This window comes from Entelurus aequoreus, linkage group LG21 (genome assembly GCF_033978785.1).
Source record: "Entelurus aequoreus isolate RoL-2023_Sb linkage group LG21, RoL_Eaeq_v1.1, whole genome shotgun sequence".
Classification (NCBI taxonomy): Eukaryota; Metazoa; Chordata; class Actinopteri; order Syngnathiformes; family Syngnathidae; genus Entelurus; species Entelurus aequoreus.
In genome coordinates, this window is record NC_084751.1 from 629,608 (window position 1) to 648,534 (window position 18,927).

General features: G+C 39.3%; 1 protein-coding gene across 4 annotated transcripts in view; it reads right to left on the reverse strand.

The window, feature by feature from the left end:
* Nucleotides 1-211: 211 nt before the first annotated feature.
* The window catches only part of LOC133639044 (coronin-1C-A-like), a 24,373-nt gene continuing 5,657 nt past the window's right edge, over nt 212-18,927 (reverse strand). For 2 of the 4 annotated variants that reach the window (XM_062032114.1, XM_062032116.1), the window contains exons 2-11: nt 18,341-18,540; nt 16,732-16,854; nt 14,531-14,660; nt 14,186-14,367; nt 13,949-14,068; nt 8,466-8,570; nt 8,252-8,397; nt 8,013-8,070; nt 5,318-5,569; nt 212-986 (exon numbers count right to left, since the gene is read on the reverse strand). In XM_062032114.1, coding sequence (XP_061888098.1) covers nt 864-986; nt 5,318-5,569; nt 8,013-8,070; nt 8,252-8,397; nt 8,466-8,570; nt 13,949-14,068; nt 14,186-14,367; nt 14,531-14,660; nt 16,732-16,854; nt 18,341-18,540 — 1,439 coding nt within the window. In that variant the 3' untranslated portion in view covers nt 212-863. Of the gene's footprint in view, nt 987-5,317; nt 5,570-8,012; nt 8,071-8,251; nt 8,398-8,465; nt 8,571-13,948; nt 14,069-14,185; nt 14,368-14,530; nt 14,661-16,731; nt 16,855-18,340; nt 18,541-18,651; nt 18,693-18,927 lie in introns of those variants that run through there. The other 2 variants (XM_062032118.1, XM_062032115.1) reach the window with 2 other exon arrangements.

Sequence of the window (18,927 nt, forward strand, 5' to 3'; positions counted from 1 at the left end):
AAGGACACAACGAACATGACTAGGATGGTAGAAGGTGGGGATTGAACCCCAGTAACCAGCAACCCTCCAATTGCTGGCACAGCCACTCTATCAACTTTGCCACGCCGTCCCCCTGTAATGTTTATTATGATGGCTGTCACAGGTGCATCATAGTAAGAGGGCAGTTTGTGGTATTCAAGAAGAAAAAAAAAGCTTGTTTTTGAGTGTAAAATCTTTATTATGTGCACAAAACTTTCCGTCGACGAGCTGTGTGCGTGGCGGTGGTGCCTCCCCGACACCGAGTACGCACCAGACAGGGCGAGGCTTGCATGGTTTGACCCTTAACAGTGACACCAGGCACCACTACAACCTTTACAAAGCCAACCACTGCCAACAACACCACCCAGCTCTGAAGAAAGTTGACATTTCAAGCCCACAGGATGACAAGATCCACATTCATAAATCTGATCTTTAGCAAAGAACTAACTGGTGGGCGAGATAAAACACGTTAAAAAAAACCCAAAACAGATTGACCTGGAATGTACAACAGGACAGAAAAGTCAAAAGCAGTGCATGAAACTGCACACAATCCATATTTGGCAACACAAAGAAGATGAGAGGAAATACTGCTGCTACATACAACCTTTCAGCACAACTTAGAACAAAAACAAAATAACGTAAGACTTTCTTTCAATAAAAATACTTCATTTTTCCGTTTGTGTCATGGCGGCAGCTGTGAAGGGCGGGGAGACAAAGTGTGATAGTGGTGGGGGGAGGGGGGAAATGTTCATCTTGGAATGCAGACCTGGCCTCGCTGCAGTCATGGCCGGCAAAATCTCGGTCTGGTAGGGGGGAAGGCAGGGGGTGTGGGGGATATCTGCGACTTACATGGCGACCTTGGCGACCTGCTCTTCCAGTCTGGCGATACGACGGTCCTGAAGGATGACGCGGTCCCGCAGGGACTTGAACTCCCTGAGCATCTCCTCCAGCTTGTCCTCCATCTTCTGCTGAAAAACACACCACACACCAGTAATACTTCCAACTTCAGTGGCTTTTCGTGAAAAAATTGAATCTATACACTACCGTTCAAAAGTTTGGGGTCACCCAAACAATTTTGTGCAATAGCCTTCATTTCTAAGAACAAGAATAGACTGTCGAGTTTCAGATGAAAGTTCTCTTTTTCTGGCCATTTTGAGCGTTTAATTGACCCCACAAATGTGATGCTCCAGAAACTCAATCTGCTCAAAGGAAGGTCAGTTTTGTAGCTTCTGTAACGAGCTAAACTGTTTTCAGATGTGTGAACATGATTGCACAAGGGTTTTCTAATCATCAATTAGCCTTCTGAGCCAATGAGCAAACACATTGTACCATTAGAACACTGGAGTGATAGTTGCTGGAAATGGGCCTCTATACACCTATGTAGATATTGCACCAAAAAGCAGACATTTGCAGCTAGAATAGTCATTTACCACATTAGCAATGTACAGAGTGTATTTCTTTAAAGTTAAGACTCGTTTAAAGTTATCTTCATTGAAAAGTACAGTGCTTTTCCTTCAAAAATAAGGACATTTCAATGTGACCCCAAACTTTTGAACGGTAGTGTATATAAATTTGATACTTTTCAAAATAAAGCGGGACCACAAAAAAAATGTAATCTTATGATACACAACATTTCTTATAGCAATCAAAGAACAATTTTGGCCTTAAATAAAATAGTGAACATACTAGACAACTTGTCTTTTACTAGTAAGTAAACAAACAAAGACTCCTAATTAGTCTGCTGATGTATGCAGTAACATATTGTGTCGGCTGGCAGCTGTGGGGGGCGTCGACCGCCCGGTGCTATACATCAGTCAAAAACTCTCCGGTGGGCGGACGGTGCCCTCCGGTACTACCTCCTGGGGCGGAGTAGGCGCGGCCGGACAGCTTCCCGGCCTGAGTCTGGCGGTGGAGGTATGTGGAGGGGGGCGTGGCCTGCGGGGCTGCCGCAGAGCGGGGTGTGCAAGGACCGGCCTCGAAGACAGCGGCAGGTGAGTAGATTGCCCAGCTGGGCCTTGTTGTCTAATCACCTGTCGCCTTTATTAGCAGCAGCTGGGGCGAGACAAGTTGTTGGAGTTGGAGCCAGAGAGACACACACACGGATGAGACAGAGACTGCTGGAAAGCAATTCTGACATATACACTACCGTTCAAAAGTTTGGGGTCACATTGAAATGTCCTTATTTTTGAAGGAAAAGCACTGTACTTTTCAATGAAGATAACTTTAAACTAGTCTTAACTTTAAAGAAATACACTCTATACATTGCTAATGTGGTAAATGACTATTCTAGCTGCAAATGTCTGGTTTTTGGTGCAGTATCTACATAGGTGTATAGAGGCCCATTTCCAGCAACTATCACTCCAGTGTTCTAATGGTACAATGTGTTTGCTCATTGGCTCAGAAGGCTAATTGATGATTAGAAAACCCTTGTGCAATCATGTTCACACATCTGAAAACAGTTCAGCTCGTTACAGAAGCTACAAAACTGACCTTCCTTTGAGCAGATTGAGTTTCTGGAGCATCACATTTGTGGAGTCAATTAAACGCTCAAAATGGCCAGAAAAAGAGAACTTTCATCTGAAACTCGACAGTCTATTCTTGTTCTTAGAAATGAAGGCTATTCCACAAAATTGTTTGGGTGACCCCAAACTTTTGAACGGTAGTGAATATGACAATAAAAGACGTGCTCAACCCTGTCTACCGGGCTCCCGAGAGATCTGTCGGCACCAGGAGAACCCCCCACACACAGAGACACTCCCATTTACATAAGTTTTGGATGATACCACAAATTTGTGTATGGATCCGATACCGAGTAGTTACAGGGTCATACAATGGTCATATTGAAAGTTATATTGTGTCCATGGACGTATTTCCTGAGTTTATAAACAATAATAAAAGACAAAAGATTTTGTAATAGTAAAACATATTGACGTTATCATTGTCGTATCCACTATAGACGGCTCTTGTACTTTGTATCATTAGTCGATATTTGTATTGATCCACCAATTTGTTTACATTCAGGAGAGATAGCTTGCTGTTAGCGGTCAGCTCGTGTATCCTCAGCAAAGACTTACTGTGGAGCAAAGACAATGTACATCCGAACATGACATGACAATCAACAATGTCCCCACAAAGAAGGATAAAAACAACTGAAATATTCTTGATTGCTAAAACAAAGTAGATGCGGGAAATATCGCTCAAAGGAAGACATGAAACTGCTACAGGAAAATACCAAAAAAAAGAAAAAAAGCCACCAAAAACTAAAACACTACACACAGGAAAACTGCAAAAAACTCCAAATAAGTCAGGGCGTGATGTGGCAGGTGGTGACAGTACACCTACTTTGAGACAAGAGCTATAGTGATGCATGCTTGGTTATGCTTTAAAGTCATATCAGACAATTGCGACAACGACTCTTTACTGTCAACTGAGTTTCGTTTTTTAATGATTTCTGCTTGTGGTGTGCATCCGCATTTTTTCAACGCAAAAAATGTGCTTTGGCTCAAAAAAGGTTAAAAAACCCTGGTCTACCATATATGGAGATATTCACTGACGTAACAAAGGCAAAATATGTCACTAACGCATCAAATTCCTAACGGCTCGTTTGGAAAGTGGCAAAAGGGTTTATTCAAATCTCTGCCACGCCTCCATAGTTTGCATCTGAGAAGCAAGCGTTTCCCAGCATGTGGCCAAAATCTAAATTTTTTTTTTTAACAGTAGTATAAAAAATATATACCGTATTTTTCGAAGTATAAGTCGCTCCGGAGTATAAGTCGCACTGGCCGAAAATGCATAATAAAGAAGGAAAAAAACATATATAAGTCGCACTGGAGTATAAGTCGCAATTTTTGGGGTTATGTATTTGATAAAACCCAACACCAAGAATAGACATTTGAAAGGCAATTTAAAATAAATAAAGAATAGTGAGCAACAGGCTGAATAAGTGTACGTTATATGAGGCATAAATAACCAACTGAGAACGTGCCTGGTATGTTAACGTATCATATTATGGTAAGAGTCATTCAAATAACTATAACATATAGAACATGCTATACGTTTACCAAACAATCTGTCACTCCTAATCGCTAAATCCCATGAAATCTTATACGTCTAGTCCAGGGGTCGGCAACCCAAAATGTTAAAAGAGTAATTTTGGACCAAAAATACAAAAACAAATCTGTCTGGAGCCGCAAAAAGTTAAAAGCCATATTACATACAGACAGTGTGTCATGAGATATAAATTGAATTAAGATAACTTAAAGGAAACTAAATTACCTCAAATATACCTACGAATGAGGCATAATGTAGCAATATGTACTTATAGATAGCCTAAATAGCATGTTAGCATCGATTAGCTTGCAGTCATGCAGTGACCAAATATGTCTGATTAGCACTCCACACAAGTCAATAACATCAACAAAACTCACCTTTGTGCATTCATGCACAACGTTAAAAGTTTGGTGGACAAAATGAAACAGAAAAGAAGTGGCATAAAACACATCCTAGAAAGTCTGAGAAAGTTATACATGTAAACAAACTACGGTGAGTTCAAGGACCGCCAAAATTAGTAGGACAAAACGGTGCTCGCCAAATACTCGAATCAGTGAAGCATGTTTAATATAAACAGTGTGCTTTATAACAATTAGGGAGGTTTGTGTCATGTTTTTCCTCCTACAGAAACCATATTAAAACAAAAAATATATCTTTTCCCCCTCATCTTTTTCAATTTTTCATACATTTATGAAAAAGCTCCAGAGAGCCACTAGGGCGGCGCTAAAGAGCCGCATGCGGCTCTAGAGCCGCGGGTTGCCGACCCCTGGTCTAGTCTCTTACGTGAATGAGCTAAATAATATTATTTGATATTTTACGGTAATGTGTTAATAATTTCACACATAAGTCGCTCCTGAGTATAAGTCGCACCCCCGGCCAAACTATGAAAAAAACTGCGACTTAAAGTCCAAAAAATACGGTATTTGATATTTTACGGTAATTTGTTAATAATTTCACACATAAGTCGCTCCTGAGTATAAGTCGCACCCCCGGCCAAACTATGAAAAAAACTGCGACTTATAGTCAGAAAAATACGGTAATAATGAAATGCATGGACAATTGTACAATAATATCATGAGGTGAACCCATTTATAATCATAAATGATACAAGCGGCCCTCTGAGGATACTGAAATGTGGCCCTCAATGAAAACAAGTTTGACGCCCCTGATGTTATTTGAGGAACTTGGTCATGGGGGCCGAATGTGTGTTTTCATTTGATTGACACCTGTGTTTTAGGAGATCACTCACTGTCGATTGCTGCGCGGGCGCATGAGAGACGTGCTTCTGGACGATCGAGACGTTCTCCGCCTTTGTGGCCGCTTTGTTTTCCAGGACGTTCGACTTGACCACTTTCAGATCGCGGCCCTTGGTTGGGACGTAGCCGTCCTTGAGCGAGATCAGGATGGGACCCCCGTTTTTGCCGGCGAACCACCCCTCCGCCTCCAGGGCGGGGTCCGGGCCCGCCGTGTCTGGGTACAGGTCGTCCTGGAAGAGGTCCGACTGGGGAAGAGCACGCACGACAAGAAGTGTAAGATGTACCGGTGAGTGAAAGTGCGTCACAAACTAATATCCTTCCGATTGCAGTAAAAAAACAAGGATTGGATGATCAAATCTCCAAAATAATCTCTGATATAAGCAGTCATGCAGCGTGTTTACTTGTGCAAAGATATACAGACACTTAGCATCTAATAAGCACACATGGTTGGTCTTTACTTGCATTTTACTCAAGTCTTATACAAAAACTAACCATGGTAGGTTGTAAGCTAATGGGACCAGCAGCTACATAACAGCTAAGCACACGGTAGCACACAAGCTAGATATATGCAATAAGTGTCATTAATTGAACAAAATTGCAGTCTAAAACATCACATTTGTCAATAAGACAAGTATTAAATAAATATAGTTGCATATTACTTACACATACAGTCTCCAAGACAGAAGCCTACCACAAAGTATCCAGTAACAAACGTGTCCGCACCATTCAACCTACTGCTACATGAGCATAACTTAATGAATTATTGTGACTAGAGATGTCCGATAATGGCTTTTTTGCCGATATCCGATATTCCGATATTGTCCAACTCCTAATTACCGATTCCGATATCAACCGATACCGATATATACAGTCGTGGAATTAACACATTATTATGCCGAATTTTGTTGTGATGCCCCGCTGGATGCATTAAACAATGTAACAAGGTTTTCCCAAAATAAATCAACTCAAGTTATGGAAAAAAATGCCAACATGGCACTGCCATATTTATTATTGAAGTCAAAAAGTGCATTATTTTTTTTAAACATGCCTCAAAACAGCAGCTTGGAATTTGGGACATGCTCTCCCTGAGAGAGCATGAGGAGGTTGAAGTGGGCGGGGTTGAGGTGGGGGGGTAGGAGGGGGTGTATATTGTAGCGTCCCAGAAGAGTTAGTGCTGCAAGGGGTTCTGGGTATTTGTCCTGTTGTGTTTATGTTGTGTTTATGTTGTGTTACGGTGCGGATGTTCTCCCGATATGTGTTTGTCATTCTTGTTTGGTGTGGGTTCACAGTGTGGCGCATATTTGTAACAGTGTTAAAGTTGTTTATACGGTCACCCTCAGTGTGACCTGTATGGCTGTTGACCAAGTATGCTCTGTATTCACTTGTGTGTGTGAAAAGCCGTAGGTATTATGTGACTGGGCCGGCACGCAAAGGCAGTGCCTTTAAGGTTTATTGGCGCTCTGTACTTCTCCCTACGTCCGTGTACCACTCCGTACAGCGGCGTTTTAAAAAGTCATACATTTTACTTTTTGAAACCGATACCGATAATTTCCAATATTACATTTTAAAGCATTTATCGGCCCATGATATCGGTCGCCCGATATTATCGGACATCTCTAGATGTGACTGATTACTAATAAAAACTTAAGGACAGCATAAGTCTGCTTTTCGTACAGCACCTACCATTGTTCTCCGACTAATATCACCACCAATATCAACATTCCACACTACAAAATAATACATTTGTGCTGATATCGTACCAGGTTAATATCGGTATCTGCTATTACTCAAGGCTCCAATATCCAATAAAAGTGGGTGACATTGGTATCACCAGGAAAGATGAGGTCACCTACCTAGGTTCCAACCTACTAATAAAAGTCTCAATCTATCAATCAATCGGTATCGTATTTAAAAAGTTGTATCGGGACACACCTTGTTATAATGATAAAATATAAACAAGATATTGAATCAAGTTATATACTGTATATACACACATATATACAGTATATATATATGTATATTGTATTATTTAATATTATGAAAAATATGATACATACACTACCGTTCAAAAGTTTGGGGTCACCCAAACAATTTTGTGGAATAGCCTTCATTTCTAAGAACAAGAATAGACTGTCGAGTTTCAGATAAAAGTTCTCTTTTTCTGGCCATTTTGAGCGTTTAATTGACCCCACAAATGTGATGCTCCAGAAACTCAATCTGCTCAAAGGAAGGTCAGTTTTGTAGCTTCTGTAACGAGCTAAACTGTTTTCAGATGTGTGAACATGATTGCACAAGGGTTTTCTAATCATCAATTAGCCTTCTGAGCCAATGAGCAAACACATTGTACCATTAGAACACTGGAGTGATAGTTGCTGGAAATGGGCCTCTATACACCTATATAGATATTGCACCAAAAACCAGACATTTGCAGTTAGAATAGTCATTTACCACATTAGCAATGTATAGAGTGTATTTCTTTAAAGTTAAGACTAGTTTAAAGTTATCTTCATTGAAAAGTACAGTGCTTTTCCTTCAAAAAGAAGGACATTTCAATGTGACCCCAAACTTTTGAACGGTAGTGTATATGACTTGATTAGGTGATATCAACGATGGCTTCTGATCAAATAAATGCCTGCTACTCTCTGCAGTTGAGCAAAAAACACCTAGCCACTTTATAAGGACAATTACCTTGCGCGGGACTGTCATGATGATTGGTTCGCATTTTCTCTCTTGTAATTTATAAAACCTGAAAAAAACATGAACAAAATCTGAATCAAAGTATGGCTGTGCAGCTGAGATAGGCTCCAGCACCCCCCGCGACTCCAAAAAGGACAAGCGGTAGAAAATGGATGGATGGATGTTTTTTTTTTTAGCTATTATGTTCAGCGTTTATTAGGAGTAATTTAACAACACTATTGCAGCCATACCTGGCAATTTCACATTTGTTGACATCCAGACCGCGTTTGGGCATGTACCCCATGCCCCTCTGGGGCTCCTTGGTGGAGAAGGTGCTGAGGTAGTGGACGTACGGCGGCTCGTCCGTGATCTCAAAGTAGCGAATGCTGCTGTCGCCCTGAGGAAGAGTAGGAAAGGACTGTCAGGAGAGGGAGAAACGCCTGTTGGGGAGGACTCAACACTCACCTTTCCGCACAGGTAGACTATATTGGTGTCTGGGTCAAAGAAGGGGAGCAGGACGCCGTTGCTGGAGTCCATTTCCTGGACGCAAATGGGCTCGTCCATGTTGTCCTGGTGAGAAAAAACAACTACTTTTAGTTCAATTTCCTTCTGAACTACACTGCAAAAAGTCAGTGTTCAAAAACAAGAAAAAAAAAAAAAGAGGGGTATTTTATTTGAACTAAGCAAAATTATCTGCCAATAGAACAAGAAAATTCGGCTTGTCAAGACTTTCCAAAACAAGTAAAATTAGCTAACCTCAATGAACCCCAAAATACCATAAAATAAGAATATTCTCACTAATAACAAGTGCACTTTTCTTGATAACATTTTTTTTTAGACCTTTTTGCACAATACGTTGAAAAATATTCTTAAATTAGGAAAATGCTAGTGCCATTATCTTGACATAATGATATGCGCTCGGCATCATGATTTTTTTTTTTATGCTTGAAGAAATTATTACTTTGAAAAAGCAGTTTTATACTTGTGAGTGTTGATGACACAGCTTTGCAACACTTGATATTCTAGTTTCAAGCATGTTTTACTCAATACAGGTCATAAAATCTCAGCTACAAGCTGTAATATCTTACTGAGATAATTTAGGACCAAAACCCTTAAAACAAGTAAAACACTCTATAACATAAAATCTGCTTAGTGAGAAGAATTATCTTATCAGACAGAAAATAAGCAAATATCACCCTTTTTTGAAATATTTAATTTTACTTAGATTTCAGTTTTTGCAGTGTAGCCAGGATTTAATGCATTTTTTAACCCCTTGTTGGATGCATTTACTAGGAAAATAAACACCACGCCTCAAATAAACACTTCCCCTTTTTTGGCTGAGTTCTACTAGTTAGTTGTAATTATTTGTAAATAACTAAAACCAGCATGTGTCATAGTAGTGTTCCAGAGCAAACAGTACATCAAATACACAGTAGTACAAATAAAGGCCTCTGAAATGAGAGCTGTCCAATCAATGACTGCAGCTCGATTTTATTGACCCTCTGCATTTTCTAAAGAGAAAAATATTTCATTATTAATGAGGTGTATTTTTAGAATATCACACTCATTTGGGTTGTCACATATAACAAAATTTGTGTGTGAATGTACAAATAGTGCCAAAGCGCTCGGAGTACCTTGAAGGTAGAAAAGCGCAAGTATAACCCATTTACCAATCATTACAATGTTAATATGTTGCTGTCAAATAGTTTGGCATAAATCGACCTACATTGGATTGGTTTGAGCATATCTTTAGCACATAATTATCAGAACGCCCGCAATACCGGGAGGAGATGCAAACATAATAATTTAGTGCTCGCAAATGTGATTCATTTATATTAGACCAGGCCTGGGCAATTATTTTGACTCGGGGGGCCAAATTTGGAGAAAAAAATGTGTCCTTGGGCCAGTATATCTTATTTTTAGGTACACTAATACAAAACCTCACAATAATGTCTGATTGAATGCTAAAAACGCTATGACAGACCACCTTGAAGAACGGATTGGAATTTTACATTTTTTTTACTGAATGAGACACCCAGAATGTACATGAAAATAAAGAATGTGACATTTACAATATTAACTATGAAGGATAAAACACTGAAAATTGACAACATATGAACGTCACACCCCCTCTCCATCCACATATTTTACAATCAAGCGAAACGCACTAAAAATGCAACAAACATAGCGAAATATGAACGCGAAAAAACAAAAATAAATACACCTACAATCTAATATATCTGATACATCACTAAGCTTTAGAACTTTGTTGTAAAAATCTCCTTCCGCGTCTGTCCCTGACACCCACATTTCAGGCTGGCCGCTATGGAAACAGTCAGTTACTAGTTAGATTACCATAGTAACTAATTAGATTACCATAGTAACTAGTATATCATGCAAAATTGCAGATTCCAACCATTGAAATACTTGGTATAGTTGAAGACTTACGGTCATTAGAAAACATCACTGCACATCATAATGGCAGCTACACTTTCCATCTTAAAGATCGAAAACAATTATTTGTGAATGTCCGGAGGGCCAGATTGAAAAGCTTAAGCATGTGGCCCCCGGGCCTTAATTTGCCCAGGTCCGATCTAGACTGAAACTGTGGTCGCTGTTTTGCGTGGGTATTTAAAAAGTACCTGCCAACTGGCAGAGTTCCGCACAAATTCAGCAGTATCCTTTTATAGCTGCTGGATGACTTAAGGGGCTAATTAAAATGAATACAAATGTATTCGTTTTAGTGTCTTTAATTTTTTCCTAATGCGGTTCATATTTGTTTTCGTATGAAAAAAGCTTAATGAAAAATTAATTTTCTTTTGTCTGGTAGGTTAAAAGTAGATTCTGTTGTTTAGATCGCACTTCTGTATCACCAGAAAAGGTGGTACATATTATATTTGTGTGCTGCATATTCTGCAACAGGACAGGTTAGACCATGATTTCATGAATGTGGACGGAAATGTGTCTCCATGGGCGCGGCCCAGTACAGTACATGCAAAAACCTCATTTGAATGGGGAGGTCTACTCCACTTTTGCACTTGTTATCAATTGGGCCTGATCTACTAAGATCCGAATACCATGCGCTAAACAGCGTATGCGGACTAGAAAATTGCATGCACTTTTAGTGGGCGTGTTGCGGTTGATCTAAAAGTACGTGTACAATTGACAATAAGTGCAAAAGGGATGCAGACCGCTCTATTTAGATGAGGTTTTTGCATGTACAACTGGCTGGTGCCAGGGAAACCCTCATTTCCCTCCACATTCATGTTATTGTGCACTCCAAACTGTGTGCACAATAACACATCTATTATTTGTAGCATATTTTCTGCAATATAAAACACAATTTATACACAACAAACTATTTTGAGCATGCTGATACTCTGCAGGGAGGCGGTGGACTATCACAACCCTGCATTGCATTTATGCGTCTGGAATGATCCAAACGCAAGGAAATGCTTATTGCAAGACGTTTTTCATATATTCTAATATATTTCCAAAATAAAAAAAACAACAGCATGGAGAAAAACGCCAATACACCAATACGCATAAATTGAATACAAGTATATTGCTAAATAGACGCTATGTCCAAATATGTTGACACACACAGAATTCTCTGTCCGTCGTCTCTGTCTGTGCAGTACGATTACTTCCTTTCTCACAGCCGTGCGCGTACCTGTGCCAGTTTGCATAAAGATTTCAGATGTACTCATTAAAGATGCAAAATAGCACCAGCAGCCTTGATAAATCACATTGCGAGTGCTGAATAATGATATTTGTATCTCCTCCTCTCAGTGCTGTGGGGCTTTCTGATGATCAGCATATATTCTGCAAATGGATTGGGCTCTGTATTTGGCACACTTAAAAGCATACTTGCCAACCTTGAGACCTCCGAATTCGGGAGATGGGGGGTTGAGGTGGGCGGGGTTAGGGGGGGGCGGGGTTTGGTGGTGGCAGGGATGTATATTGTAGCGTCCCGGAAGAGTTAGTGCTGCAAGGCATTCTGGGTATTTGTTCTGTTGTGTTACGGTGTGGATGTTCTCCCGAAATGTGTTTGTCATTCTTGTTTGGTGTGGGTTCACAGTGTGGCGCATATTTGTAACAGTGTTAAAGTTGTTTATACGTCCACCTTCAGTGTGACCTGTATGGCTGTTGATCAAGTATGCCTTGCAGTCACTTGTGTGTGTGAAAAAACCGCATATATTATGTAACTGGGTCGGCACGCTGTTTGAATGGAAGATAAGCGAACGTGACGACAGGTTGTAGAGGACGCTAAAGACAGTGTCTTTAAGGCATGCCCCCAATATTGTTGTCCGGGTGGAAATCGGGAGAAATTCGGGAGAATGGTTGCCCTCCGAGATTTTCGGGAGGGGCACTGAAATTCGGGAGTCTCCCGGGAAAAATCGGGAGGGTTGGCAAGTATGCTTAAAAGACCCATATACAAAAGATTAGTGGATCAGCTTTGCGTGCGCTATCAAGTTTGCACGTGTTTTGATACACGCAAACCTTGAGTAGATCCCCTGCAGTAGTGCTCGCAATTTTTTACCTTACGCACGCTATTTAGAACTTATTTGGATCAGAGCAGATCAGGCCCAAAATGCATTTAGCATCCTTCAATCTTTCTGTTTGCAGCCCGTACTGTTGGGGTAATGCAGGGGTCACCAACGTGGTGCCCGCGGGCACCAGGTAGCCCGTAAGGACCAGATGAGTAGCCCGCTGGCCTGTTCTAAAAATAGCTCAAATAGCAGCACTTACCAGTGAGCTGTCTCTATTTTTAAAATTGTATTTATTTACTAGCAAGCTGGTCTCGCTTTGCCTGACATTTTTAATTCTAAGAGAGACAAAACTCAAATAGAATTTGAAAATCCAAGAAAATATTTTAAAGACTTGGTCTTCAATTGTTTAAATAAATTCATTATTTTTTTTACTTTGCTTCTTATAACTTTCAGAAAGACAATTTTATAGAAAAAATACAACCTTAAAAATGATTTTAGGATTTCTAAACACATATACCTTTTTACCTTTTAAATTCCTTCCTCTTCTTTCCTGACAATTTAAATCAATGTTCAAGTAAATTTTTTTATTTTTATTGTAAAGAATAATAAATACATTTTGATTTAATTCTTCATTTTAGCTTCTGTTTTTTTGACGAAGAATATTTGTGAAATATTTCTTCAAACTTATTATGATTAAAATTAAAAAAAATTATTCTGGCAAATCTAGAAAATCTGTAGAATCAAATTTAAATCTTATTTCAAAGTCTTTTGAATTTCTTTTAAAAAATTTGTTCTGGAAAATCTAGAAGAAATAATGATTTGTCTTTGTTAGAAATATAGCTTGGTCCAATTTGTTATAAATTCTAACAAACTGCAGATTGGATTTTAACCTATTTAAAACATGTCATCAATATTCTAAAATTAATCTTAGTCAGGAAAAATTACTAATGATGTTCCATAAATTATTTTTGTTATTTTTTCAAAAAGATTCGAATTAGCTAGTTTTTCTCTTTTTTTCGGTTGAATTTTGAATTTTAAAGAGTCGAAATTGAAGATAAACTATGTTTCAAAATTTTATTGTCATTTTTTTTCGTGTTTTCTCCTCTTTTAAACCGTTCAATTAAGTGTAAATATCATTAATTATTAATAATAACATAGAGTTAAAGGTAAATTGAGCAAATTGGCTATTTCTGGCAATTTATTTAAGTGTGTATCAAACTGGTAGCCCTTCGCATTAATCAGTACCCAAGAAGTAGCTCTTGGTTTCAAAAAGGTTGGTGACCCCTGGGGTAATGTGTTATGTTCATCACAGCAGGCTCTACGTTGCACTACAGCACCCCCAAGTGGACACGTGTGTCTTTTGCAAATGACACAATTTGTCCTGGCCAGGGCACTCTTTTCCCAGACTTAGTTATTAAGGTTGGATAAAAGTTTTTGGGGGAGAAAATGACATACAGCTTTCCATAGCGCAAGCTGGCGCTCGCTCATGCGGCTGAATCCAGTGGTGAAAATCTTTCCGTCTGCTAAAAAGATTGCTCTCATTGGCCGGGCTCCCTCGTGGGCTTTGTCCTTCTCCTAAAAACAGAAAGGCACTCGTCAGACCAGGCGGGCGTCCACGTCTGCCGCCTCAATGCCACCACGGCTCAGAGGCAGACATTTTTCCACACAGCCCCCCCTCTCCGCCGCACTCACCACGACGATCTTCTTTTTACGGGGGTCGATGACGCGGACCTTTTTGTCCTTGCAGGCGGTGCAGAGGAGGCTGCCGTTGCGGCTCCAGCTGACACTAAAGATAACGTCGGGATGCATGTCTTCCAGGTTGATCATGGCCTCGCCCGAGCCCACATTCCAGATGATGATCTGGTTGTCGCACCCTAAAGTGGACACATTAAAACATGGCATGTTGTGTTTATTTCGGGCTCACAAAAGGAGCGAGTGAGACAAGTGGACAGATTTAGAGCTCAGCTGCGCCAAAACGAACGGACGCACGGCACGCGGCACACCAAAGCCGGGGAAAATGTTTGACTTGGAGAGTACCTGCACTGAGCAGAACGTTGCGCGCTGTTGGATGCCAAGACACAATGCCCACCCTCTTGGAGTGGCCCTCCAAGACCACCACCGCCTCTGAGAGGGAAGACTCCAGACCCTTGTCAGGGATCTGCCAAACCTGGTCCAGAAGAAACAGAACATGTGTGTCCATTAACTGGTCCTAATCTACCTCAAACATTACAACAATCTAATATTCAAAACCGGATATATATTCACTGTAAACGCTTATTTTACAATAGTGACCAGGTGCATTGTCTGCCAAAGCAAATGTGAAGTGAATTATATCTATATAGCGCTCTTTCTCTCGAGACTCAAAGAGCTTTATCTTGTGAAACCCATTATCTACATTTTTAAACAACATGCAAACCAGTGTGGGTGACACTGGGAGCAAGGTGGGTAAAGTGTCTTGCCCAAGGTCACAACGGCATGCGACTAAAATGGGGGAAGCTGGAATCAAACTTGCAACCCTCAAGTTGCAAGGCCGGACACTCTACCATCTGAGCCACGCCGCCCAAAAATACCACTAAATGACCGCCTGGGTGTCTAATTAGCATTAACATTAGAGATTGTTGAACTATTACCCCCTTGGTATGTTGGTTTGAGATAGTTACACGTGCACACACAGACACGTGCATATTTATATATATATATGTATACACACACACACATTTACATACACACACACAGATATATACATATACACACACAAACACACACATATATACATATTATCAATCAATCAATGTTTATGTATTTTATTTTATTTATTTATTATATTATATACATACCGGATTTTTCGGACTATAAGTCACAGTTTTTTTCATAGTTTGGCCGGGGGTGCGACTTATAATCAGGAGCGACTTATGTGTGAAATTATGAACACATTACCGTAAAATATCAAATAATATTATTTAGCTCATTCACGTAAGAGACTAGACGTATAAGATTTCATGGGATTTAGCGATTAGGAGTGACAGATTGTTTGGTAAACGTATAGCATGTTCTATATGTTATAGTTATTTGAATGACTCTTACCATAATATGTTACGTTAACATACCAGGCACGTTCTCAGTTGGTTATTTATGCCTCATATAACGTACACTTATTCAGCCTGTTGTTCACTATTCTTTATTCATTTTAAATTGCCTTTCAAATGTCTATTCTTGGTGTTGGGTTTTATCAAATACATTTCTCAAAAAAATGCGACTTATACTCCAGTGCGACTTATATATGTTTTTTTCCTTCTTTATTATGCATTTTCGGCCGTTGCGACTTATACTCCGGAGCGACTTATACTCCGAAAAATACGGTATATACACAAACACATATACATGTACATACATAAATATAAATATATAAATACACATTCTAATATATACATACACACATATGTGTGTGTGTATATATGCATATGAATGTATATCTGTTTAAATATATATATATATTATATATATATATGTGTGTGTGTGTATATATTGTATAAACAAATATATATACACTTACACACACACACAGTGTCTTCAAAGTGTGCAGTTTTTACTAAAATAGGGACTATTGTCGAGGCTAGAACTTATTATTCATGTTAACATTGTTTCTTATGGGGAACTATGCTGTACTATACCAACTTTTCAGTTTGCGAACCATGCTGAAGAACCAATTAAGTTTGTAAATCGAGGTTCTACTGTAATTATAGTTGCATATTACTTACACATACAAAGTCTCCAAGGCAGAAGCACAATAAAAAGTATCTATTAATAAACATGTCCACATCATTCAACTTACCTATTGTGACCACTAGGTGTTGCCAAAAACAAGTACCAATCCACTTCAACTTAAAGACATCATAAGTCCATTCCAGATGGTTAATACTAAATAGGTTAGTGTTTTTCATACCCACCATTGTTCTCTGAGTAATATCACCTAATTAAGCCTTTGCTAACATTCCACACGACAAAAAATAATCAATATGTACTACGATTTGTGATTAATATCGCTATCGGCCAATACTCAAGGCTCCAATATCAGAGGTGAAAAAGTTGCACTGGGACATCCCTATTAAAAACCATAACAATATCAATAGTTGGCTGCAGTGTATAAATTACATATTTATAATACAGCTTACACAAAACTAAGCAGTCAATAACCGCAAAAATTCATGTGACTGCTGCAAGGTGAATGCTGGGCTTACCATAACGGTGCAGTCCTCTGAGCCGCTGGCGATGACGAGATCGTTGTGAGGACACCAGTCGATGTCCAGCACCGGACCCGTGTGACCACACACTGTAGGAAAGACCTTGTCTATGCGGCCAGTCTGTAACACACAGCAGGACAGACCAAAATAGTTATATTAAAGTTAAAAAAAAACAACCACCAAGCCAGATGTCTAAAAGCGCTTCGCATCAGCATGTTCTGTGGCAAATCAGCTCCGATACATTGATTGAACAAAGCTGTCAATGATAACAGCAGCTTGATATTCAAGGTCACTTTGTTTTGGGTTTGTAGTCTCAGAGCAGGCGTGGCATCTTATTCTTTTATTTTAAAAACCAATACAATATATGTATAAAAAAGATACATTTAGGCCTCCCCTCAGACTTGACCCCGGGGACCCCAAAGGGTTTTGGTCAAAAAAAATATTACAAATGTGTCATTATTTAGTATTATTATTATTATTCAAGGTTTAAATCTCTAGATCAACATTAGGTCTATCTGTCAATATAACGCTCTTAAAGATTTAAGTTGTATGCCATTTTTGTCAAGGAAAACCGTGTTTTTTTATGGAAAAAAAACACAAAATATGCAATATATTCCTCCAATAAAATTTTAAATTGGAATATTTGAGATTATATAATAATTGGAGTCTTAAAAAGGTCAATAACTCATAACAACATTGATTTTAATTCATTATTTTTTTGAGCAATGACACTTAAAAAAAAAAAGTCCCACTAAAATTATTGGGGATCCAAAATGGTACTGCTCAGTAAAGTTTAAAAAAATAAATCCAACATTTTTTTTAACTTTGACCACAATAGTCTCAAGATCAACTTCAGATCTATCCGTCAATTATAAGTTTTATTGTTGTTTACGTTTTGTTTGTTCGTTTTAGGCCCTTCTTTAAAAACTTTGTTTTTTAAATGGCAACCAAAAAATATGCAACATTTTCCCCGAAAAATATCTCAAAGTGGAATATTTAATATGAAGTAAATGGAGCCTTGAATAGGTCAATAATTCATAATGACATTGATTTTGATTCATTATTCTTTTTTAAAGAAAGAAACAGCCTGCATGGCAGCTTTGTGTTATTAGAGTAAATAATGCGACATTTTCTTGTTACACTTCACCTGTTTGCTCTTTTATACCACTTTTTATGTTTTTTATTTTTTTTACATCGTATTTTTAGAATGTGCCGTGGGGCCGTTAAAAAATTACCTGCGGGCCGCACTTTGGACACCCCTGGTTTATGACAACCTTTTTCCAAAACACAATATGGAATGTGAGATATAAGAGGATAATGCATACATTTATCATTTGTTTTCAAAACGGTTACAAAAAAGTGGGACCCCATTTTTATGACTTGATGGGGCCCCTGGGACCCCATTTTGAAAATTCATAGCGCCAACACTGATGGAGTATCGGTGCGTGCAAAACAGCAGCAGGCGGCTGTGGCCTGCGGGCCGGTTCCGATACTAATCAAATATCATCCCGGGGGCATATAATTCATTCGCCGGCCGAATCTGGCCCGCGGGCCTTGACTTTGACACATAGGGAATAGGGTGATAAGTCGACTTTTTATGACTCGCCTTGTGTAAAGGAAGGACGAGGAAGGCTCCGCCCCCGCTGGCCTCAATGATGATGGCGACAAATTTGGGGTTGACGGCGCAGAAGGAGCTGTCCCATGTTACCCTGGAGACGCGGATGTCGTCGTAGCACTGGTCGTTCCTCACCGCCTGGCCGAAGACGTGGCGAAACTTGCTCTGTCGCACAACTCGCCGCAACATGTCTGCAGCGGAAACAGTCGGTGTGTTTAGTATCTTGTGAATGCAATGCAATGAAAACGTGATGCAAGCCATAGAAGACATAGCACAAGCATATTCTCACAGCTAATACGAACCTCCATGCTTTTGTTATTGACAAGAAAAATCACTACGTAATATCAGTAGTAACTGTAAAAAAAAAAAAAATCCATTGTTGTTTTTTTTACTTTTCAGGCATGTTTTGCAAGATAATTGGACATGGCTCAATTTGGGAACCATTTAAATCAGGGGTGTCAAACGTACGGCCCAGGTTTTATCCAACCCACGGGATGAGTTTGCCAAGTATAAAAATTTACCTGAAATTTTTGAATGAAAGAAACAGCTGTTCTAAATGTGTCCACTGGATGTCGCAA